The sequence below is a fragment of the Hylobates moloch genome, unplaced genomic scaffold, assembly GCF_009828535.3.
Source record: "Hylobates moloch isolate HMO894 unplaced genomic scaffold, HMol_V3 SCAFFOLD_23, whole genome shotgun sequence".
Taxonomy (NCBI): domain Eukaryota; kingdom Metazoa; phylum Chordata; class Mammalia; order Primates; family Hylobatidae; genus Hylobates; species Hylobates moloch.
Window position 1 is genome coordinate 24,687,215 of NW_026652298.1, and position 25,285 is coordinate 24,712,499.

General features: G+C 48.5%; 1 protein-coding gene across 3 annotated transcripts in view; it reads right to left on the minus strand.

The window, feature by feature from the left end:
- TMC7 (transmembrane channel like 7) overlaps nucleotides 1–21,467 on the minus strand; it is a 72,254-nt gene extending 50,787 nt beyond the window's left edge. For all 3 annotated transcript variants that reach the window (XM_032144843.2, XM_032144842.2, XM_032144841.2), the window contains exons 1-2: nucleotides 21,276–21,467; nucleotides 546–789 (exon numbers count right to left, since the gene is read on the minus strand). In XM_032144843.2, coding sequence (XP_032000734.1) covers nucleotides 546–789; nucleotides 21,276–21,342 — 311 coding nt within the window. In that variant the 5' untranslated portion in view covers nucleotides 21,343–21,467. The remainder of the gene's footprint in view (nucleotides 1–545; nucleotides 790–21,275) is intronic.
- Nucleotides 21,468–25,285: the final 3,818 nt, after the last annotated feature.

The following is a 25,285-nucleotide window of genomic DNA, read 5'->3' on the forward strand; positions in this document are numbered from 1 at the left end:
TTTTATTTTGATATGGAGTCTCGCTCTGTTCCCCAGGCTGGAGTGCAGTGGTGCCACCTCGGCTTACCACAACCTCTGCCTCCCGGGTTCACGCCATTCTCCTGCCTCAGCCTCCTGAGTAGCTGGGACTACAGGCGCCCACCACCACGCCCGGCTAATTTTTTTGTATTTTTAGTAGAGATGGGGTTTCACTGTGTTAGCCAGGATGGTCTCGATCTCCTGACCTTGTGATCCGCCCATCTCGGCCTCCCAAAGTGCTGGGATTACAAGCATGAGCCACCACGCCCGGCCTAGAAAGAAACTTCTAATATGTTGACTATGTTTGGATATCTTTTTTTTTTTTTTTTTTTTTTTTTTTAAGGCTAGTCAAGTGAAGCAGTAGGAGTGGAGAAGAAAGTTTGGGTATCTTTGTCAAACAGGCTTACCTTACCCTAAGGAATAAAATTTTAATTATATGAGCTCTTCAGGAAATGCATTTCATGCACAAAACATACCTCTGGGCCATAACATACACAATGCAGGTTCCAGGTGGCTAGTGAACAAACCTTAATCTCCGCTTCTCAGAGATGTTCAGTGCATAATTTCGAAGGGATTGGCTGCTGAGGTTTTCAGCGATTCTGTCCTCCAGCTGGGAGCTGTAAAAGTCAGTTGGCTTTAGCAAAGTGCCGCTTTGCTTGTCCCGGGAACGGACAGTCGTTCTCCTGCGTGCAATGGACCGGTAGCTTGGCAATTCTTGGAGGAAGTTCACAGGTGGAGAGGAGAAGCAACTGGAGTCTAGAGAGAGGTTCTCTATGTAAAAGAAAAGAAAGCCATCATTCACTCCAGTGAGTTCGTAAGCCAAGCAGGAAACTTGGATCTTGCACATCATCACTGAACCTTGCAGATAGTTACTAGCCTGGGTCGGTGACGACAGCATTTTGATCTTATTTTATTTACCACAGTGGTGCTCAGGACAATGAAATCATCTGCAGATGGGCGCACTTTCTGCAGATGCGTTTGCAGACATGCTTTAAATTGCACAATATCTGATTTCCAGTGTTTGGCTGCAGACACTAGCTAAAAGCATGGCCTTGGGCAAGTTATCTAAACTTGCCCAAAGTTTTAAATATTCGTCAAATGGGGCTAGTAATATTTGCTCCAACTTCCTCCCACAGTGTAGGGTATAGGAATGTATTCAATAAAACTCTAAAAAGCATAAAGTATACTATGCAAATGCATGGCAACAATATCAACAACAATAATAATAGCATTTCCTGTGTGTCAGGCATGGTGTTAAGAGCTTCACACATATTCATGGGATCTGGGCTGGCCTCCTGATCTGCTTGGACCAACAGAACACAGCAGAAGTGATGCTGGGCCAGCTCTAAGCCAAGCCTTAGGAGGTCTTGCAGACTTCTGCTTCTCTCTGGAGCCCAGCCAGAACAAGCCTGAGCTAGCCTGCTGGGAGATGAGACTGTGAGATGACCGTGCCAGCTGAGGCCACTCCAGACCAGTCTTCAGCCAGCTTGACCGCCCTGCTAACCACAGACACTCAGAATGAATGACATTCCTAATTTGCTTGCATTTACAGAGCTGGTGATTGGGCGCACTGCAGACAAAGTCAGGGTTCACACCAAAACCCTTATCGTTTCTATATCAGGCCAGAGCTAGAAGCCAAGCTTTGCTGTGTCTTGGGCAGCAGGCTAAGGCAGGTCAGCTTTCTGCTGAAGGGGAGGGAAGCTGCCTTCAAGATGGGTTTTATCCCTGATCAGATTTCAGTTGCAGGAAGTTCACTCTGAGTGGAGACAGATAGGACTCAGGGAGAAGAGGGGGCAGGCAGCCATAATTACCTAAGCAATTACCTCTATGCAGCAAAGCTTCTATGGCTTCATCATCGATGCTAAATGCTTGAGTTTGGATCCCCACTGTGTCACTTATTAGCTGTGTGTCTTTGTGAAAGTTACCTAACCTTTCTAAGCCTCAGTTTCCACATCGCAAATATTCATTCAACAACTCTATCTACCATGTGTCATATCAGGAACTAAGGGAACTGCAATGAACAAGGCAAGTGCCCTACTCACGTGGCAGTTATATTCTGAGATGGGGGAGAGGGATATCAAATAATAAACAGGCAGTAAATATTATGCCAGGAAGTGATAAGTGCAATGAAAAAAAAAAAAAAAGGAACAGAGTGGTGTCAGGGGACAGAGGTGATATGACGGGGGATGAACTGTTTTTGATAAGGTGGGGTCAGGTGTGGTCTCTCTTTTTTCTTGAGATGGAGTCTCGCTCTGTCACCCAGGCTGGAGTGCAGTGGCGCACGATCTCAGTCTCTCTTTAAAGGTGACATTTAGCTGAGGCTGAATGAAGGGAAGGGGTGAGACCCCTTAATATTTTGGGAAAAGCACCCCAGGCAGAGGGAACCCCTAAGTGGAAAGGCCCAGAGGCAGGAGTGTGTGTGACAGGTTGGAGGAAGAGTTAATGAGCAAGAATCTGGTAGGCGGTTCCGTTGGTGACCTCCAATGAGTCACACTGGCCCTCTGCGTGGTCCCCTCCTTGAATCTGCACAGGACCTGTGCTTGCTTTAACCAAAGGACTCAGTGGAAGTAATGCTCTGCCATTTCCAGCCCAAAGTCATAAGAGGGCCTTGCAGTAGCCACTTCTGGGTTCTTGGGCCAGGGTCACCTGGTAGGAAGTCCAACTACCTAGGACAACAAGATGGAGAGGAAGAGCCCCTAAGCCTACAAAAAGAACCAACAACCTGGGTGACTGCAAGAACCAAGGCCCCAGGCTCGTGTCTTCAACCCCCTGGGACAGCCAGGCACGGTGGCTCACATCTGTAATCCCAGCACTTTGGGAGGCCGAGGCAGGCAGATCACCTGACGTGGGGAGTTCAAGACCAGCCTGGCCAACATGGTGAAATCCCATCTCTACTAAAAATACAAAAAAAAAATTAGCTGGGCGTGGTGACACACGCCTATAATCCCAGCTACTCAGGAGGCTAAGGTATGAGAATAGCTTGAACCTGGGAGGCAGAGGTTGCAGTGAGCCAAAATTGGACCGCTGCACTCCAGCCTGAGCGACAGAGCAAGACTTCATCTCAAAAAAGCAAAACGAAAGAAAAAAAAAAAAAAAACCCTGGGGCATCCTCACCAGGCATCGCCGTGATGAGGCCATCCTGGGCACTCCAGCCCCAGCAGACATCCCAGGCAGCTCCCCTGTGCCCTGCATCATCCCTGATGCACAGAATCAGCAGAAATAATAACATGGCTTAAGCCAGCACGTTTGGAGCCGTGTGTTGAGCAACAATAGGTATTTAGGACAGGGAGAATGGAAACGCTGAAGTCAGAGGGGTGGCTGGGGTCGAACCAAGTCGGGCTTTGCAGGCTGTGGCAGGACCTTGGGATGTCGTGCTTTGAATGCGTTTTAAAATGTCACCCTGGGCCGGGCACGGTGGCTCACGCCTGTAATTCCAGCACTTTGGGAGGCCAAGGTGAGGGGATCACCTGAGGTTGGGAGTCCAAGACCAGTCTGACCAACATGGAGAAACCCCGTCTCTACTAAAAATACAAAATTAGCTGGGCACGCTGGCGCATGCCTGTAATCCCAGCTATTTAGGATCGCTTGAACCCAGGAGGCGGACGTTGCAGTGAGCCGAGATTGTGCCATTGCACTCCAGCCTGGACAACATGAGCGAAACTCCATCTCAAAAAAAAAAAAAAAGGCCACCCGGGAGGCTGCAAGGGCAAGGCTGGGGTCAGGACTTGCTGCACAGCCTGTTTATGAACATTAAAGGGGATCACATGGATAGAAGGTCCCAGGCAGTGCTTGGCACACACAGAGCTCCATAAAGGCACCAACCGGATGAGGATGGGCAGGGGCAGGGCCAGGTGGGGACCGATCAAGGCCTGGCTCTGACACTGTAATCTTTGCCTTTCTCAGATGGGCAAGTTCAGACACAATGGAGCAGCTGTCCCACTGTAGATGACACACGGACACGTGGCTGGGGCCCTGCCAGTCGCCATGTGCAAGTCTACGAGCCTCACCCACCCTTCTACCTCCCTGCCTGGCACACCCTGAGGATATGACACACTTCCATTAGTGGCAGTGGCTCCCCAGAGCCAATATGAGAGTAGGGCGGGTGTGGCCCTGAAAAGGAAAAGGGTCTAAGCCCTGCATGGAGGCTACTCTCCCGCTAGCAGAAACAAAGAGCTATTATTAACCACAAACAAAGGTCTTTGAATATAGAACAGCATGGACCTACTGAATATTCAACAGCTGTGGGGTCAGGGGCCCCAGGCTGGAGCCTGGGTTGGTTTAAAACACTGGCCTGTCACCCACCAGCCAAGCCACCCCAGGAGAGACCACAGCTGCCTCAGAGTCACGTTTTTCTCATCTCGGGAATGGAGGATTTAATACCATGGGCCTCATCAGCACGATGGTGAGGAAGGAGTTGCAAACAACATGAACAACACTGGCTAAGATTTATTGAGTACTTGCCTACCTTGTACCAGGCTATTTAAAGTATTTAACATGAGGGCCGGGCGTGGTGGCTCACGCCTATAATGCCAGCACTTTGGGAGGCCGAGGCGGGTGGATTGCGAGGTCAGATCGAGACCATCCTGCTAACACGGTGAAACCCTGTCTCTACTAAAAATACGAAAAATTAGCCGGGCATGGTGGTGGGTGCCTGTGTAGTCCCAGCTACTCGGGAGGCTGAGGCAGAAGAATGGCGTGAACCCGGGAGGCAGAGCTTGCAGTGAGCAGAGATCGCGCCACTGCACTCCAGCCTGGGCGACAGAGCGAGACTTCATCTCAGAAAATAAATAAATAAAATAAAGTATTTAACATGCATCATCACACTTAATACTCCAAACTACTCTTTGGAGAGAATTATCCCCATTGTGCCAGCATGGTCTCAGCTACTTTGGGAGGCTAAAGCAGGAGGACTGCTTGAGCCCAGGAATTCAAGACCAGCCTGGTCAACATAACAAGACTCCGACTCCAAGAAAAAAAAAAAAAAAACCCAAAAGACAAACAAAAGAATTATCTCCTTGTTACAGATTAATAACTGAGGCTCAGACAATTAGTAAGTGTTGCTTGCTCACACAATAAGTGTTGGAACTAGGAACCCATCACAGGTTTATCAGACCCCAAAGCTGTAGTCTTCACCATGAAAAAATTCAGGGGGCCATGGATTTAAAAGTGCTTTGTAAATGTTAAAATACCATATAAGCTGGGCACGGTGGCTCATGCCTGTAATCCCAGCACTTTGGGAGGCTGAGGCAGGTGGATCGCTTGGGGTCATGAGTTCAAGACCAGCCTGGCCAACATGGTGAAACTCCATCTCTATTAAAAATACAAAAATTAGCCGGGCATGGTGGCGGGTGCCTGTAATCCCAGCTACTCAGGAGGCTGAGGCAGGAGAATCGCTTGAACCCAGGAGGCGAAGGTTGCAGTGAGCCGAGATCACGCCACTGCACTCCAACCTGGGCAACAGAGCAAGACTCCATCCCAAAAAATATATATAAATAAATAAATAAAAATAAAAATAAAATTCCATACAAATCAATTAGGTAATTATCCTGTTTTTCATACACCACCTACCCCCTCCCAGGAAGAACTGTTCTGATTTTTCCTCTTTAGACACTCCAGGGAAGTTCCTCAACTTCAAACAAAAAATATCATGACCATGTCTTTGAACACAGGCATCATTATTTTTATAACTAGGATCCACCTCCTCTTGTTTGCATATAGGAACACACACTTTTCTCAGCATGACGTCACCTCATTTCTCACGCCAACCTGCAGAGTTAAGCACAGAGGGCTTCACTGCCCTGGTATTTTTTATTTTTTTCGAGACAGGGTCTTGCTCTATTGCCCAGGCTGGAGTGTACCCTGAACTCCTGGGCTCAAGCAGTCCTCCCACCTCAGCCTCCCAAATAGCTGGGACTACAGATGCACACCACTACACCTGGCCAATTTTTTTTTTTTTTTTTTCAGTTTTTAGTAGAGACAGGGTCTTGCTTTGTTGCCTAGGCTGGTCTCAAACTCCTGGGCTCAAGTGATCCTCCCACCTTAGCCTCCCAAAGGGCTGGGATTACAGGCATAAGCCACCACCCCTGGCCTCCTCTGGCTTTCCAACAGGGAAACTGAGGCCCAGGCATGGTGACTTGCCCAAGGCTTGACTGTCAAGACAGACTCCTGGTTTTACCGCAGGTCATTTCAACACTTAGAGCCTTGATGTCCTTCTCATCCTTAAAGAATAAGATAGTCTCATTACAGTTATTATCAGACATTCTACTGAACTGGTCCAGCCAAGAGCCTTGCTGTTGGGATGGCCACTGTAGTCCTGTGGTCAGCGGGGACTGCTGTTGACCATCTGCACAGGAGTGGGTAGCATATTTCAGATATCGGGGTGCCTCTATCTAAGAATGCCTAGAACTTCTTGGTCACTGGAGCCAGATATCAGCAATTAGGAGATTATTACTTAGGTGGGAGGATGACTGGGTAATTCCAGGAGACGTGAGGGAGCAGGGCCAGGCATAGCCAATTTTTCTGCCATATACTATTCTTCTGGGTTAAGGACAAAGTCTCTCTGAGGCTTAAAAGCGGTGTCTTGCTCATGGAAGGCCCTGCATCCGGTCTGGGCACTGTGGCTCACACCTGTAATCCCAGCACTTTGGGAGGCCAAGGTGGGTGGATTACCTGAGGTCAGGAGTTCAAGACCAGCCTGACCAACATGGTGAAACCCCGTCTCTACTAAAAAAATACAAAATTAGCCGGGCATGGTGATGCATGCCTGTAATCCCACTACTTGGGAGGCTGAGGCAGGAGAATCACTTGAACCCAGGAGGCGGGGGTTGCAGTGAGCCGAGATCACTCCATCACACTCCAGCCTAGACAACAACAGCGAAACTCCATCTTAAAAAAAAAAAAAAAAAGAGGAGCCCTCCATCTGAAGAATGAGTGAATGAGCAGTGGCAGAGGCAGGTATATCTGGAGAGCATCCTGAGGTCCTTTCTTGGCAACTTTTCCCACAGGACACCACATCCTACCAACAGGCATGAACTCTCCCAGGATGTGGGCACCAGCCAAGTATGATCTAAATGGCACTAAAACCACCACCAGCTTCCCCCGCGTTCTAGCCAAGAAACTTGCCCAACCGTATTTGGTGCTGAGTTCACAGCAGGGGTTTCTTTCCCACACAAAGTATCATGGAAACTCTGGGTAAAAAGGGACCTTGTAAGTCACTGGGTCCAGGCCTCTCACAAGCTGCTATGGGAATTAGTTCTGTTTGACAACTTGCGTGGATCCTCTGTGCCAGACTCCAGACTGGAGGTTGGGACTCTGGAGAAGATGAAGACTTGCTCTGTGCTTTGATGAGCTTTTTGCTCACTCCTTCAAACACCACATAGCTCCTAAGTGCCCACTCCACCACACTCACTCACCCCTGTTACTACTCCATCCTTTTTGTGTTGTTTGTTTAATACAAGGTTTTGCTCTGTTGCCCAGGCTGGAGTGCAGTGGTACCATCATAGCTCACTGCAGCCTTGATCTCCCAAGCTCAGGCAATACTCCTCGCCTCCGCCTCCTGAGTAGCTGGGACCACAGGTGTGCACCACTACACCCAGTTAATATACATATATTTTAGTAGAGATGAGGTCTCGTTATGTTGCCCAGGCTAGTCTCGAACTTCTGGGCTCAAGTGATCCTCCTGCCTCAGCCTCCCAAAGTGCTGGGATTATAGGTGTGAACCACAACACTCAGCCTAGTCTGTCCTTTTTAATTGTTTACCTGTGTGTTGTCTCTGACTCTACAACCTCTATGAAGGCAGAGAGCTTGTCTCTTTCTGTCACTGCTGAATTACCAGGGTCTGGCACAGAGCCTGGTGCAGGTCAGTTGCTTAATAAATAACTCCTAAGTTGAATGAATGAATAATTCAGGAATGAATGAATTTGGTGCTGAGGATACAAGATACGTTAGATCACCCACCAAGCCAACCAAAGTACTTTACGTACCAGGAAAGCAAGGATGTCAAAAAAATGAGTAAAAGATTTTAGGAATTTAAGCCTTGAATATTATTCTTTTCTATATGAATGATGTATTTTTTTTCACAATACAAAACGTTTTGTTGTTTTGTGTTTTGTTTTTGAGACAGGATCTCACTCTGTCACCCACGGTAGAGTGCAGTGGTGCCATTTCCACTCACTCTCCCTCCCAGGCTCAAGCAATCCTCCGGCCTCAGTCTCCCAAGTAGCTGGGACTACAGGTGTGCGCCACCACACCTGGTTAATTTTTGGTATTTTTTGTAGAGATGGGGTTTTACCATATTGCCCAGACTGGTCTCAAACTCCTGGACCCAAGCAATGCACCTGCTTCCACCTCCCAAAGTATTGAAATGACAGGGGTGAGCCACCACACCCGGAACAAAAATAATTTAAAGGGTAAAAAAAGCTGGCAAAAAATATTGACTGAGATGTTGACCACATATCACATTCTTCCTATTTCAGGTACTTTACACAAACCAGCCCTATTAGAAATGTGCTTTGCTTTTTTTTCTCATGAAATGATAAAATGTCATGCACGCACACACAATTTGATATTACCAATAAGTCGATGTAGGTATCAATCTCAGAACATTATAGACTTCTTTTCACTTGAATTGTTTTTATTTTTTGTTTTTGCTTTTGAGACAGAGTCTTGCTCTGTCACTCAGGCTGGAGTGCAGTGGTGCAATCTCAGCTGACTGCAACCTCTGCCTCCTGGGTTCAAGTGATTCTCCTGCCTCAGCCTCCCAATTAGCTGGGATTACAGGCGTGTGCCACCACGCCCGGCTAAATTTTTGTATTTTTAGTAGAGCCGAGATTTCATCATGCTGGCCAGGCTGCTCTCAAACTCTTGGCCTCAAATGATCCACTTGCCTCGGCATCCCAAAGTGCTGGGATTATAGGCGTGAGCCACCATGCCTGGCTAAATTGTTTTTATTTTGGACGTTAAGTGGAGGTAGGGTGTCCAGATAATCTGTGCTTACAGCTACCAAAGGGTCTTAACCCAAGAACTCATAAAGCTCGGACTCGGCCGGGCGCGGTGGCTCACGGCCAATCGCCTTCGCGATTACACGCCTGTAATCCCAGAATTTTGAGAGGGCGACGCAGGCGGATCACGAGGTCAGGAGATGGAGACTATCCTGGCTAACACGGTGAAACCCCGTCTGTACTAAAAATACAAAAAAATTAGCCGGGCGTGGTGGCGGGCGCCTGTAGTCCCAGCTACTCGGGAGGCTGAGGCAGGAGAATGGCGTGAACTTGGGAGGCGGAGCTTGCAGTGAGCCGAGATCGCACCACTGCACACTCCAGCCTGGGTGACAGGGCAAGACTCTGTCTCAAAAAAAAAAAAAAAAAGTCCCCGGACTCTAGTTGAAGCTGCTATGACATGTCAATCAAGTGCAAGAAGCCCTCCAAAGCCAGGGGCTGATCACTGCCCTGCCCGTGGAAAAACCACCCAACCATGCATCTATTCACTTATTCACCCACCACTCAGTCACTCAGAAACATTTACTGAGCAACTATCACCACTCAAGCACTGTTCTAGGACTACAACATAGCCTTGAACACCACACACCATTTCCCTGCTTTTACGAAACTTACATTCTATTTGGAGGAGACAGACATTAAACAAGTAAAAACAATGTATTTCAGATGCTGATAAGTGCGCAGAGAAAAATAAGTCAGGGCATGGTGGCTCACCCTTTGTTGGGCTTTGGCAATGAAGGGCATGTTCCATATCTGCACTGTCCAATACAGTGGCCACTGGCCACATGGGACTATTAAGCAATTGAAATATGACTGGCTGGATGCAGTGGCTCACGCCTATAATCCCGACACTTTGAGAGGATGAGGCGGGAGGATTGCTTGAACCCAGGAGTTCAAGACCAACCTGGGCACCATAGTGAGACCCTGTCTCTACAAAAAAATAAAACATTTTTTTGGCTGAGGTAGGAGGATCGCTTGAGCCTGGAAGGTCAAGGCTGCAGTGAGCTGTGATCGAAGCAATGCACTCCAGCCTAGCTGACAGAGAGAGACACTGTCTCAAAATAAATAAATAAATACAGCGTAGAGGGGCCTCATTCACAGTAGCCCAGAGCTTAGTCTGAGAGGGGAGGAGCCAGAGGCCCTGGTAGCCTCCCGGATCTGCTAGACTTTGTAACAGTAGTGTCAGGAGAAACTGCATGAGTCACGCCAACTGGCACCTGGGTGGGGCCGGTGACTGGCTGGGTCTAAGGCTTTACAAACAGATGAGCAAACAGCCTTCAAGAGCAGTGACTAACTCCATCATCAGAGCTGCTGCCGGGCCTGCAACTCAAGCCCCTGCTTTTCATGCCCGTGGAGCATCTGGTTGAGTGTCTGTGGGGCAGTTACTGCGATTCTGTCTGTCCGAGAAGGTGGCAAGGCCTGGCAGTTAAGAGCACAGTTTCCCAACCCACCCTGCCTGGATTTAGACCCCAGCCTCACTTGCCGCCTGCATAACCTGGCAAGTTTCTTGACCATTCCGTGCCTCGGTTTTCCCACATGTAAAATGCGGACAGCGGTTCCTACCTCCTATAGCTGTCCTGAGGATTAGACGGCAATCATATGTAACGTGCTTAGAACAGAGGTCAGCAAACATTTTCTGTAAAGAGGTAAGAATGTACTATTTGCAATTACTCAGGTTTGTCCTTGTAGCAGGAAAGCAGCCACAGATAATCCATAAATGAATGGGCATGGCTGTGTTCTACTGAAGGTTTATTTACAAAAAAAAAGGTTGACCAGGCTCGGTGCTCACGCCTGTAAACCCAGCACTTTGCGAGGCCAAGGCGGGTGGATCACGAAGACAGGAGTTCAAAACCAGCCTGGCCAAGATGTGAAACCCCGTCTCTACCAAAAATACAAAACAATTAGCCGAGCGTTGTAGCGGGTGCCTGTAATCCCAGCTACTCGGGAGGCTGAGGCACAGAATTGCTTGAACCCAGGAGGCGGAGGTTGCAGTGAGCTGAGATGGCACCACTGTATTCCAGTCTGGGCGACAGAGCGAGACTGTCTCAAAAAAAAAAATTAAAAAAAAGTCCGTGCGCGGTGGCTCACGCTTGTAATCCCAGCACTTTGGGAGGCCAAGGCAGGCAGATCATGAGGTCAGGAGATCGAGACCACCCTGGCTAACACGGTGAAACCCCGTCTCTACTAAAATACAAAAAAAAAAAAAAGCTAGCCAGGCATAGTGGCAGGCGCCTGTAGTCCCAGCTACTCGGGAGGCTGAGGCAGAAGAATGGCATGAACCTGGGAGGCGGAGCTTGTGGTGAGCCGAAATCGCGCCACTGCACTCCAGCCTGAGCGACAGAGCGAGACTTCGTCTCAAAAAAAAAAAAAAAGGCTGGATTTGGCACAGGAGTTGTTTGCAGATCCTTGGCTCAAAACAGTGCCTGAGGCCAGGTGCGGTGGCCGGGTACAGTGGCTCAATCCCAGCACTTTGGAGGCCAGAGGCGGGTGGATCACCTGAGGTCAGGAGTTGGAGACCAGCCTGGCCAACATGGCAAAACCCTGTCTACTAAAAATACAAAAATTAGCTGGGTGTGGTGGTGGGCACCTGTAATCCCAGCTACTTGGGGGTCTAAGACAGGAGAAACACTTGAATCCAGGAGTCAGAGGTTGCAGTGAGCCAAGATTACACCACTGCACTCCAGTCTGGGTGAAAGAGTGAGACACTATCTCAAAAAATAAAAAGGCTGGGCACAGTGGCTCACACCTGTAATCCCAGCACTTTGCGAGGCCGAGGCAGGCTGATCACTTGAGGTCAGTGTCAGGCCTCTGAGCCCAAGCTAAGCCATCATATCCCCAGTGACCTGCGCATATACATCCAGATGGCCTGCCTGTTTGGTGGTCTCTTCACACAGACACGTGAGACATTTGGTGCCGAAACTCGGGACGGGAGGACTCCTTTGGGAGACCGGTCCCCTGTCCTCACCCTCACTCCGTGAGGAGATCCACCTATGACCTCAGGTCCTCAGACCAACCAGCCCAAGGAACATCTCACCAATTTCAAATCCGATAAGCGGTCTTTTCACTCTTCTCCGGCCTCTCTTGCTACCCTTCAATCTCCCTGTTGTTCCAACTCCAGTTCTTTTTCCTCTCAATAGAGACAAAGGAGACACATTTTATCCGTGGACGCAAAACTCCGGCGCCAGTCACAGACTTGGGAAGACAGTCTTCCCTTGGTGTTTAATCGCTGCGGGGACGCCTGTCTGATTATTCACCCACATTTCACTGGTGTCTGCTCGCCGCAGGGACGCCTGCCTTGGTCATTCACCCACATTCCCTTGGTGGCAAGTCAACTGTGGAGACGCCTGCTTTGGCTGCTCACCCACCCCCTTCTCCGTGTCTCTACCTTTCTCTTTAAACTTAACGTCCTTCACTATGGGCAACCTTCCACCCTCCATTCCCCCTTCTTCTCCCTTAGCCTGTGTTCTCAAGAACTTAAAACCTCTTCAAATCGCACCTGACCTAAAACTTAAATGCCTTATTTTCTTCTGCAATACCACTTGGCCCCAATACAAACTCGACAGTAGTTCCAAGTGGCCAGAGAATGGCACTTTCGATTTGTCTATCCTACAAGATCTAGATAATTTTTGTTGAAAAATGGGCAAATTCCTACAAGATCTAGATAATTTTTGAAGAAAAATGGGAAATGGTCTGAGATGCCTGACGTCCAAGCATTCTTTTACACATTGCTCCCTCCCTAGTCTCTGCTCCCAATGCAACTCATCCAAAATCTTTCTTCTTTCTCTCCTGTCTGTTCCTTCAGTCTCCACCCCAAGCTCTGAGTCCTTTGAATCCTTCTTTTCTAGAGACTCATCTGACCTCTCCCCTTCTCCCCAGGCTGCTCCTTGCCAGGCCGAGCCAGGTCCCAATTCTTCCTCAGCCTCTGCTCCCCAACCCTAGAATCTTTCTGTCACCTTCCCTCCTCACACCCGATCTGGCTTACAGATTCATTCTGGAACTAGCCCTCCCCCACCTGCCCAACAATTTCCTCTTAAAGAGGTGGCTGGAGTTAAAGGCATAGTCAAGGTTAATACTCCTTTTTTCTTTATCTGACCACTCCCAAATCAGTTAGCATTTAGGCTCCTTTTCATCAAATATAAAAACCCAGCCCAGTTCATGGCACATTTGGCAACAACCGTTAGACACTTTACTGTCCTAGACCCCAGAGGAAGGCCATCTTATTCTCAATATGCATTTTATTACCCAGTCCGCTCCTGACATTAGAAAAAGCTCAAAAAATTAGATTCCAGCCCTCAAACCCCACAACAGGACCTAATTAACCTCACTTTCAAGGTGTACAATAATAGAGTAGATGCAGCCAAGTAGCAACGTATTTCTGAGTTGCAATTACTTGCCTCCACTGTGAGAGAAACCCCAGCCACATCTCCAGCACACAAGAACTTCAAAACATCTGAACCGCAGTGGCCAGGCATTCCTCCAGGGCCGCCTCCCCCAGGATCTTGCTCCAAGTGTTGGAAATCTGGCCACTGGGCCAAGGAATGCCCGCAGCCCAGGATTCCTCCTAAGCCGTGTCCCATCTGTGCAGGACCCCAGTGGAAATCGGTCTGTCCAACTCACCCAGCAGCCACTCCCAGAGCCCCTGGAACTCTGGCCCAAGGATCACTGACTGACTCCTTCCCAGATCTTCTTGGCTTAGCAGCTGAAGACTGACACTGCCCAATGACCTCAGAAGCCCCCTGGACCATCATGGATGCTTTGGGTAACTCTTACAGTGGAGGGTAAGTCTGTCCCCTTCTTAATCAATACACAGGCTACCCACTCCACATTACCCTCTTTTCAAGGGCCGGTTTCCCTCGCCTCTATAACCATTGTAGGTACTGACGGCCAGGCTGCTAAACCTCTTAAAACTCCCCAACTCTGGTGCCAGAAATAGGAACACTTTTACACTGTTGGTGGGACTGTAAACTGGTTCAATCATTGTGGAAGATAGTGTGGGGATTCTTCAGGGATCTAGAACTAGAAATACCCTTTGACCCGGCCATCCCATTACTGGGTATATACCCAAAGGATTATAAATCATGCTGCTATAAAGACACATGCACATGTATGTTTATTGTGGCACTAGTCACGATAGCAAAGACTTGGAACCAAACCAAATGTCCATCAATGATAGACTGGATTAAGAAAATGTGGCACATATGCACCATGGAATACTATGCAGCCATAAAAAAGGATGAGTTCATGTCCTTTGTGGCAACATGGATGAAGCTGGAAACCATCATTCTCAGCAAACTATCACAAGGACAAAAAACCAAACACCGCATGTTCTCACTCATAGGTGGGAATTGAACAATGAGAACAGTTGGACACAGGAAGGGGAACATCACACACCGGGGCCTGTTGTGGGGTGAGGGGAGGGGGGAGGGATAGCATTAGGAGATACACCTAATGTAAATGACGAGTTAATGGGTGCAGCACACCAACATGGCACATGTATACATATGTAACAAACCTGCACATTGTGCACATGTGCCCTAGAACTTAAAGTGTAATTAAAAAAATAAGTAAATAAATAAATAAATAAGAAACAATTGCTGGCTTTGCATTTCTCTTTCCTCCAAAATCACCGAGGCCTCAATTTACTCATTGCTGAAAAAAGAAGACTCTGTATATTTTTAAATGAAGAGTGTTGTTTTTACCTAAATCAATCTGGCCTGGTATATGACAACATTAAAAAACTCAAGGATAGAGCCCAAAAACTTGCCGACCAAGCAAATAATTATGCTGAACCCCCTTGGGCACTCTCTTAATTGGATGTCCTGGGTCCTCCCAATTCTTAGTCCTTTAATAGCTGTTTTTCTCCTTCTCTTATTCGGACCTTGTGTCTTCTGTTTAGTTTCTCAATTCATACAAAACCGTATCCAGGCCATCACCACTCATTCTATACAACAAATGCTCCAACAACCCCACAATATCACCCCTTACCCCAAAATCTTTCTTCAGTTGAATCTCTCCCACTGTAGGTTCCCACGCCGCCCCTAATCCCACTCAAAGCAGCCCTAAGAAACATCACCCATTATCTCTCCATATCACCCCCAAAAATTTTCGCCGCCCCAACACTTTACCACTACTTTGTTTTATTTTTCTTATTAACATAAGAAGACAGGAATGTCAGGCCTCTGAGTCCAAGCTAAGCCATCATATCCCAGTGACCTGCACATATACATCCAGATGGCCTGAAGCAACTGAAGATCCACAGAAGTGAAAACAGCCTCAACTGATGACATTCCACCATTGTGATCTGTTTCTGCCCCACCCTAACTGATCAATGTACTTCGTAATCTGCCCCACTCTTAAGAAGGTTCTTTACAATCTCTCCCACCCTTAAGAAGTTTCTTTGTAATTCTCCCCACCCTTGGGAATGTACTTTGTGAGATCCACCCCCTGCCCCCAAAACATTGCTCTTAACTCCACCGCCTATCCCAAAACCTGTAAGAACCAATGATAATCCCACCACCCTTTGCTGACTCCTTTTTCAGGCCCGCCTGCACCCAGGCGAAATAAACAGCCACGTTGCTCACACAAAGCCTGTTTGGTGATCTCTTCACACGGACACGTGAGACAGGAGTTCGAGACCAGCCTGGCCAATGTGGTGAAACCCTGTCTCTACTAAAAATACAAAAATTAGCTGGGTATGATGGCGGGCACCTGTAATCCCAGCTATTCGGGAAGCTGAGGCACAAAAACTGCTTGAACCCAGGAGGCAGAGTTTGCAGTGAGCCAAGATCACAGGACTGCACTTCGGCCTGGGCAACAGAGCTAGGTTCCATCTCAAAAAAATAAAATAAAAAGGAGTCACCTCCCCTGAGAGGCCTCTGGACCACCCCATCTGAGCAGGCCACTCTTCCTTCTCTATCTTACCATCTTGTTTGTTTCTGTCCCAGTAGTTAGGGCTACCTCTGATAATCCTATTTGTCCCTTTACTGTTTAGTGCGTCTCACTTGACTAGAAGCTCCATGAAAGCAGAGACCCCACCTGCCTCCTTCGCCACTAGACCCCCAGGGCCCGGTATGTGGTGATCCCTCAGGGCCCATATTCTTCCCTTCCTCCTCCTCCAAGCGTGGGGACAGAGCATCAGAAGGTCTAGGTGGCTCCATACCCAAACAACGCTCCTTTAAAAGGAAACCAGATTGTGACAAAGGTCAGAGGCTGAAAAGTTATTTCCGCCTTTTATTCCTCTAAATTCTTCACTTCCTGAAAAAACAAACAAAAAAAAGCCACTGAGGGCCCTTGGACTTAATCCAGGCCTGAGTTGCTGGGCAGAGGTCAGCCTTGTCCAGACATGGGAAAAAAATAACTCGAGTCAGACGGGTGGGTCACCAGAGAACGAATCCAGCCTGCAAATGGCCTGTGCAATCTTCAGCTCTGTCCAGACCTGCCTCCCTCTGGGGATGCCTTTAAAGGTGATGAATGACCTGGACCAATGGGCTTAGAAGATAAGAGGGAAAAACAAATACCACAGGTCATGTGGTTATTTGTCTTCAAGTTTAACCGTCTACTGGACTGAAAGACGTCCAAAGAATAGTTGTTCAACTACGTAAATTCCTTTTTTTTAATTTTTTTTTTTTTTGAGACAGAGTCTCGCTCTGTTGCCCAGGCTGGAGTGCAATGGTATGATTTTGGCTCACTGCAAGCAACCTCTGCTCCTGGGATCAAGCCATTCTCCTGCCTCAGCTTCCCAAGTAGCTGGGACTACAGGCATGTGCCACCACGCTCAGCTAATTTTTGTATTGTTAGTAGAGACGGGGTTTCACCATGTTGACCAGGCTGGTCTTGAACTCCTGACCTCAGGCGATCCACCCGCCTCGGCATCCCAGAGTGCTGGGATTACAGGTGTGAAACACCGTGCCCGGCCAACTACATAAATTCCTAATAACATATCTCCAGAAAGTATAGGCACAACAGCACACGCAGTCATCCCCGTAATCAAGTGCTCCGGGAGGCCAAGGCGAGAAGATCCCTTGAGCCCAGGAGTTTGAGACCAGCCTGGACAACACAGCAAGACTCTGTCTCTACAAAATATACAAAAACTGGTCTGGGTATGGTGGCTCGTGCCTGTAGGCCCAGCACTTTGGGAGACCAAGGCAGGAGGATCGATTGAGCTCAGGAGTTCGGGACCAGCCTGGACAACATAACGAGACCCAGTCTCTACTAAAACTCAAGAAAATTAGCCAGATGTGGTTGCATGCACCTGTAGTCCGAGCACTTTGGGAGGCCAAGGCAGGAGGATCAATCAAGGCTGGGAGTTTGAGACTGCAGAAGGAAACGCTGTCTCTTAAAAAAAAGGTCCAGCTAGAATCAGGGTCCAGCTCCACCACAAGAGCAGCTCCAGGGGCTGTTGAGTTTTGCCTCTACCACTCCAAGTAGTCCCTGCTCCAGACCAAGTCCCACCATCTGGCCGTCAGGTCAGTCCAGCCACAGTCATATCAGGGCCCTTCCAGGTTCTTTCACTGAGTGCCCCTTGAGGAGGCTGGAGGAGAGGCCAATGACATTTGCTCTTGAGACTCCAGAGTCTAGATTTATAACTACTATGTTACAGCTGCCAGTGTGGCTGCAAGGACACTTCTTTCATTCATTCATTTATTCATTCACAATAGATGTAGCATCTGCTGTGTCAGATGTCATTCTAGGTTCTAGGGAAACAAGACAAAGCCCCTGTTTTCCAAGGCATCCACATTCTAGGAAAGACTGCTACCAGCCTGGCACCGTGGCTCATGCCTGTAATCCCAGTACTTTGGGAGGCCGAGGTGGGCGGATCACTTGATGTCAGGAGTTCGAGACCAGCCTGGCCAACATAGCGAAACCCCGTTTCTACTAAAAGTACAAAAATCAGCCGGGCATGGTGGCACGTGCCTGTAGTCCCAGCTACTCGGGAGGTCGAGGCAGGAGAATCACTTGAACCTGGGAGGCGGAGGTTGTGGTAAGCCGAGATCGCACCACTGCACTCCAGCCTGGGCAACAGAGTGAGACTCCGTAAAAAAAAAAAAAAAAAAAAAAGACTGCTACTAAACAAGAAAATAACGAAACCAGATGACTTCAGGTGGTGGTAAGAGCTTTGAAAGAATAAGCAAGGTAACTAACTGGTCAGAGGAAGAGAGACGGGTGCTTTCCCTCAGATAGACCGCCCCAGAGGGCTGCCTCTCTGACATGACATTTGAGCAGAGACCCAACAGGAAAAGGAAGAGGCTGCTCTATGGCCAGGCACGGTGGCTCACGCCTGTAATCCCAGCACTTTGGGAGGCCAAGGCGGGCAGATCACGAGGTCAGGAGATAGAGACCATCCTGGCTAAGATGGTGAAACCCCGTCTCTACTAAAAATACAAAAAAATTAGCTGGGCGTGGTGGTGGATACCTGTAGTCCCAGCTACTTGGGAGGCTGAGGCAGGAGAAGGGCATGAACCCAGGAGACGGAGCTTGCAGTGAGCCGAGATCGCGCCACTGCACCCCAGCCTGGGCGACAGTGAGACTCCATCTCAAAGGAAAAAAAAAAAGAACCAAGAGGAGTCCAGGTGAAGAGAACAGCAGATGCAAAGGCCCTGAGGCAGAAACAATCTTGGTATGCTGGAGGAATAGGAAGGCAGCCAGTGCAGCTGGAGCAGGATAGGTTAAGGGAGGATCAAGGTGATGAGGGCCTGGAAAGAGGGGCTGGGATCGAATCACCAGGTCCTGTTGGTTGCGATGGAAGAGCCTAGAGTTTATTCTCAGAGCAGTGAGAAGCCACTGGAAAGTTGTTTTTGTTTTTTTTTTTTTGTTTTTGAGACAGAGTCTAGCTCTGTCACCCAGGCAGACTGCAGTGGTGCAATCTCGGCTCACTGTAACCTCTGCCTTCCGGGTTCAAGCGATTCTCCTGCCTCAGGCTCCCCAGTAGCTGGGATTACAGGCACATGCCACCACACCCATCTAATTTTTTTTTTTTTTTTTGAGACAGAGTCTCACTCTGTCACCCAGGCTGGAGTACGGTGGCACAGTCTCGGCTCCCTGCAACCTCCACCTCCTGGGTTCAAGCTATTCTCCTGCCTCAGCCTCCCGAGTAGCTGGGACTACAGGTGCGTGCCACCACACATGGCTAATTTTTTTGTATTTTTAGTAGAGACAGGATTTCAACGTGTTAGCCAGGATGGTCTTGATCTCTTGATCTCCTGACCTCGTGATCTGACCGCCTCGGACTCCCAAAGTGCTGGGATTACAGGCGTGAGCCGCCATGCCTGGCCAGCCACTGTAAAGTTTTATGTACGCGGGGTAGTGATCTGTTTTATCATTTAGAAGGATACACACCTCTCTTTCTTTTTTTAGAGACAGGGTCTAGTTCTGTCACCCAGGCTGGAGCCCAGTGGCACAATCATAACTTACTGTAACCTCAAACTCCTGGGCTCAGGTGATCCTCCCGCCTTAGCATCCCAAAGTGCTGGATTACAGGCATGAGTCACCATGCCTGGTCACACTTCTCATTCTTTAAACCAGACCTCATTTGTCACCTCCCCCATTCCCCGCCCCACCCCACGGACTGTCCTATAATGCCCATACAACAGGTCACTGTTTAGAAAGTGCTACAAAGTTACAAAAACAGTCCCTTCTGAGCCTCCCACCAATGTTGGTGGGTACAAGGTCAAAAAAAAAAAAACAAATCTCATCTATCTAAGGGGCACAGGAGACTTTTTAGTTAGAGGGCCCAATTATAGTCCTCCTGAAAAGATGCCAAAAGTCCCCTTAAACACTTAGCAAAGATTCAAGAAAGACGAATCTCACATTCTTTGTATGGGAAATGAGGAACTTGATATCTTCAATATACTGGATTCCACTAAAATAAGATGACGATCAATAGGAACCAACTAAAAAAAATTTGACTAGCTATTATTGAAAGGCTGAAATTCAGCTGACATAAGTGGTATTAATATTGAGCTAGAAAATAATTCGCATTGAATCCACCCCAACTTTTGTTTCTGATTTGGGTCTCTTCTAAATTTTTTTTTTCTTCTGCACATTGGGAACAATCCAATTTGAAGGCCTTAATGCCCAAATCTATACTCATATTTTATTCTACATCCTTGGTTTCTTTTTTTTTTTTTTTTGAGACAGTCTTGCTCTGTCGCCCAGGCTGGAGTGCAGTGGCGCGATCTTGGCTCACTGCAACCTCTGCCTCCCAGGTTCAAGCTATTCTCTGCCTCAGCCTCCCGAGTAGCTAAGATTACAAGCACCCACCACCATGCCCGACTAATTTTTGTATTTTTAGTAGAGATGGGGTTTCACCATCTTGGCCAGGCTGGTCTTAAACTCCTGACCTCGTGATCCACCTGCCTCAGCCTCCCAAAGTGCTGGGATTACAGGCATGAGCCACCACGCTCGGCCCTACATCCTTGGTTTCATTAAATCTCTATTCTAAAATTGAAAAAGAGAAAACATTGCAGATAAAACTTTACAGCAGGGTCTTGTGTTTTGTTCAGGACAAGATTCGTAAGCTCCAAATGCTACAAGGAACCCTACCTGAGTGCTGGCAACTTTTTTTATCCTGACTGGGCAGCGGTAGTACAAATGTCTGTAGAAATTCATGGAGCTGTATACTTTACTGTAATTCTACCCAACACAAAAGATTATAATACTTGGCTGGCTACCATTTATTGTGACTGTCTGGCCACAATGCCAGGCACTGTGCTAGACACATCACAGGATTCTCAGCTAATCCCCGCACCATTCTATTCCCATTTTACTGATGAAGGATCTGAGGCTCAGAGAAGGCAAGCCACTTACCAAAGGTCCCACAGCAATAAACAGACAAGGCAGAATTCGGTTTCAAGTTGGTCTAACTGTATGTGAAGGCTGAAATGCCTGGGAGGCAGGCACCTCATACCAGAATGTTAGGCGTGGAGGGGGTGCTCGCAATGCTTTCATTTAACAGATGAGGCTATTGAAAGACTGTCCCGGTCAACAGCTGGAAGACAAACCCACCACCCACCACGGTCCAGACTGCAATTCTAGTGTCCTTTTGGCCCGGCTGGCTTCCACTGGATTGGATGAGGACGCGTTTGTGGAGAGAGCAGGAATAAGGAAGATCTCCTTCCCACCTGCTGTTCCCCAGAGCCGGGAGCACCCGGCGCCGGGGGTGGGAGGGAACAGCGGCCAGGCCGCGCCTCTAGCACCCGGCTCCCTCCGTGCGCCCTCGGACCCCAGGGGCACCGTCCCCGCGCGCGCTCCCTGCCGCCCTACCTGGATGGACCGCCGGCTGCCGGGTCGGCCTGCCAGGCGGGAGCGCACTGGCGCTGGACTCGCTCATGGCTGCGCCCCGCGCTCCTCAGAGGCTGCCGAGGACCCTCTCCAGCCGCCGCCGCCGCCTCCCCGGCCTTCCCTCCCGGAGCCGGGATTCCAGGTTCCGGCGCTGACATCACAGAGGCCGGAGTGGGGCGCCCCCGCGAGGAGCCGAGCATCAGGGACCGGCGAGGGGCTGCAGAGCCCGGGAGATCCGGCAAGGCTCCATCCAGCGGCGGCGACAAGCAGCGACCTCCCTGATGTCTCACTGAGTTTAAAAAATAACAATAGAATGGGCGCACTGGGAGCCCAGTCCCCACCAGGACCCGGTACACCCATGTAACAAACATGCAAATGGACCCCCTGCATCTAAAATCAAACCTGATCTAATAAAGAAATAAATAACAAAAATAACCGGTTGGGCATGGTGGCTCACTTCTGTAATCCTCGCATTTTGGGAGTCCGAGGCTGGAGGATCGCGTGAACTCAGAAGTTTGAGACCAATCTGGCCAACACAGTGAGACCCTATCTTTAAAATTGAAAAATAAAAAGTCCACACACAAAAAAAACCCCCAAGACTCCAAATCAGTGCATCTAGTAAGTTACCATTTGGGAACAAAAAGGAAACCAAAAAATATATTTGTACATGTTTGTAAATGCCTAAGCTATCTCCCTAGAGGGTGCAAAAAACTGGCTACCTGTGGTAGCCCTGGGTGGGGAGCTAGAGGGCCGAGTGAAGAGAAAACTACCTGCAGTGTTCGTCTTTTACGTTTTGCACTATATCCTCGTTTCATCTCTACCTCTGTTCGTGTGCAGGTTGAAAACATAAAATTGCCAGGCGCAGTGGCTCACGCCTGTAATCTCACCACTTTGAGAGGCTGAGGCGGGAGGATCACCTGAGGTCAGGAGTTCGAGACTAGCCTGGCCAACATGGTGAAACCCTCTCTCTACTAAAAATACAAAATTAGCCTGGCATGGTGGTGCATGCCTGTAGTCCCAGCTACCAGGGAAGCTGAGGCAGGAGAATCGCTGGAACCCAGGAGGCAGAGGTTGCAGTGAGCCGAGATCATGCCACTGCACTCCAGCCTGGCGACAGAGGGAGACTCCATCTCAGAAAAAAAAAAAAAGAAAGAAAAAGAAAAGTAATTGCTAAATATAAATAAATGGGGAAAATGGAGAGACATCTCCTGTGCAGATTTTGAAATCATTTACGTAGATACTTCAAGGATGGAGAGCTTAGCTCCCTACTCCTTAAGCGTGAGTTGCCCATAGTGACATCCTTCCAAAAGAGTGCAGTATGGAAGTGGTAGTGGAAGAGGGTGGGGGTGGGCTTTATATTAGATAATACCTGACAAACACTGTCTCAGACAGATGATCAAAGTTAACATCAGCCGGGCTCAGTGGCTCACGCCTGTAATCCCAGCACTTTGGGAGGCGGAGGCAGGTGGATCACTTGAGGTCAGGAGTTCGAGACCAGCCTGGCCAACGTGGCGAAACCCCGTCTCTACCAAAAATACAAAAAAGTTAGCTGGGCATGGTGGCAGGCGCCTGTAATCCCAGCTACTAGGGGGACTGAGGCAGGCGAATCTCTTGAACCCAGGAAGCGGAGGTTGCAGTGAGTCGAGATTGCACTACTGCACTCCAGCCTGGGCAACAGAGTAAGACTCCATCTCAAAAAAATAAATAAATAAGTAAATAAGTTAACATCAACATTAAGCCACGAGGATAGTGTGCACCCTTCCTACGATGTGATGAGAAGGGCACTTTACCTCTGTGGTCATAAGAAAAATATCAGACAAATTCAACTGAGGGGTATTCTACAGAATACCTGATTAGTATTCCTCAAAACTGTCAAGATCATTTAAAAAAAATAAATAAATAAGGAGGCTGGAGACTGGGTGTGGTGGCTCATGCCTGTAATCCCAGCACTTTGGGAGGCCAAGGCGGGTGGATCGCAAGGTCAGGAGTTCGAGACCAGCCTGGCCAAGATGGTGAAACCCTGTCTCTACTAAAAAATACAAAAAATTAGCTGTGTGTGTGGTGGCGGGCACCAGTAACCTCAGCTACTCAGGAGGCTGAGGCAGAGAATTGCTTGAACCCAGGAGGCGGAGCTTGCAGTGAGCCGAGATTGTGCCACTGCACTCCAGCCTGGGTGACAGAGCAAGACTCCGTCTCAAAAAAAAAAAGGAGGCTGGACACAGTGGCTCATGCCTGTAATCCCAGCACTTTAGAAGGCTGAGGTAGGAGGATGCCTTGAGCCCAGGAGTTGGAGACTAGCCTGAGCAACATAGTGAGATCCCATCTCTCCAAAAAATTTTAAAAATTATCTGAATGTGGTGGTGCACGCCTATAATCTGAGCTACTCAGTTCCTGGAACACAAGTTAAAACACATTAAAAACTATGGAAATCTTAACGAAGTAGGCACTTCAGTTAATAGTCATGTATCAATCTTGGTTCATTAATTGTGAGAAACGTACCATATTGATGTAGGATGTTAATAGTAGGGGAAACTGGGCGTGGACCATGTGAAAACTCGCTATCTTATCCTCAAAGGTTTTCTGTAGATCTAAAACTATTCCAAAACAGAAAATTACGTGTGTGGGTAAGTAATTTCCTGGCTCAAAATAAAAGCAATTTTTTATTTATTTATGTATTTTGAGACAGAGTCTCACTCTGTTTTCCAGGCTGGCAGCAGTGGCACAATCTTGGCTCACTGCAACCTCTGCCTCCCAGGTTCAAGCAATTCTCCTGCCTCAGCCTGCCGAGTAGCTGGAATTACAGGCACCTGCCACCACGCCGGCTAATTTTTGTATTTTTAGTAGAGATGGGGTTTTGCCATGTTGGCCAGGCTGGTCTCAAACCACCGACCTCAAGTGAGTGCTGGGATGACAGGCACGAGCCACCGTGCCCAGCTGATAAAAGCTGTTTTTATTGTGGTTAAGGGTAAGGTCACTGGATGGGAACCTGGTTTCTGATTATTTCCTATGTGAGCTGGACCGTGTGCCACAAACTTTCTGAGCCTGTTTTCTCATCTGTAAAATGGGGATACAAGACTAGAGCTTAGGTCCCAGGGCTGTGGCAACAACAACTGCCTAGGGGCAGCCTAAATTTCTATTGACAGGAGAGGGGTTCAATAAATTTTGACACATCTGTCCAGCAATTACATAGCTCTACATGGAGATATATCGAAAATTATATTTATAGACGGTATATTATTAAGTGAAAAAGCAAGGTGGAGGCTGGGAGTGGTGGCTCATGCCTATAACCCCAGCATTTTGGGAGGCTGAGGCAGGAGGGTTGCTTGAGTCTAGGAGTTTAAGACCAGCCTGGGCAACATAGTGAGATCCCTATCTCTACAAAAATAAAAATTTTCCAGGTGTAGGTGGCACACATCTGTAGTCCTGGCTACTTAGGAGGCTAAGGCAGGAGGATTGCCTGAGCCCAGGAGTTCAAGGTTCAGTGAGCTATGCTCATGACACTGCCCTCCAGCAACAGCGAGACACCATCTCAAAAACAAAACAAACAAAAACAAGATGAACAAGTGTATCGGGTAAGCCACCATTTGGGTTAAAAAAGCAAGAATATATATGTATCTGTTTGTAAATGCAGCATACATCTCAGGACAAGGGCAGGGGAATTTTTACTGATTACCCCTTTTTTTGCTCCATAGACATATTACTGATACATACTCAAATGTTAAAAAATGGTCTTTAGGCCGGGCGCGGTGGCTCACGCTTGTAATCCCAGCACTTTGGGAGGCCGAGGCGGACGGATCACGAGGTCAGGAGATCGAGACCACGGTGAAACCCCGTCTCTACCAAAAATACAAAAAATTAGCCGGGCGTGGTGGCGGGCGCCTGTAGTCCCAGCTACTCGGAGAGGCTGAGGCAGGAGAATGGCGTGAACCCGGGAGGCGGAGGTTGCAGTGAGCCGAGATCGCGCCACTGCACTCCAGCCTGGGCGACAGAGC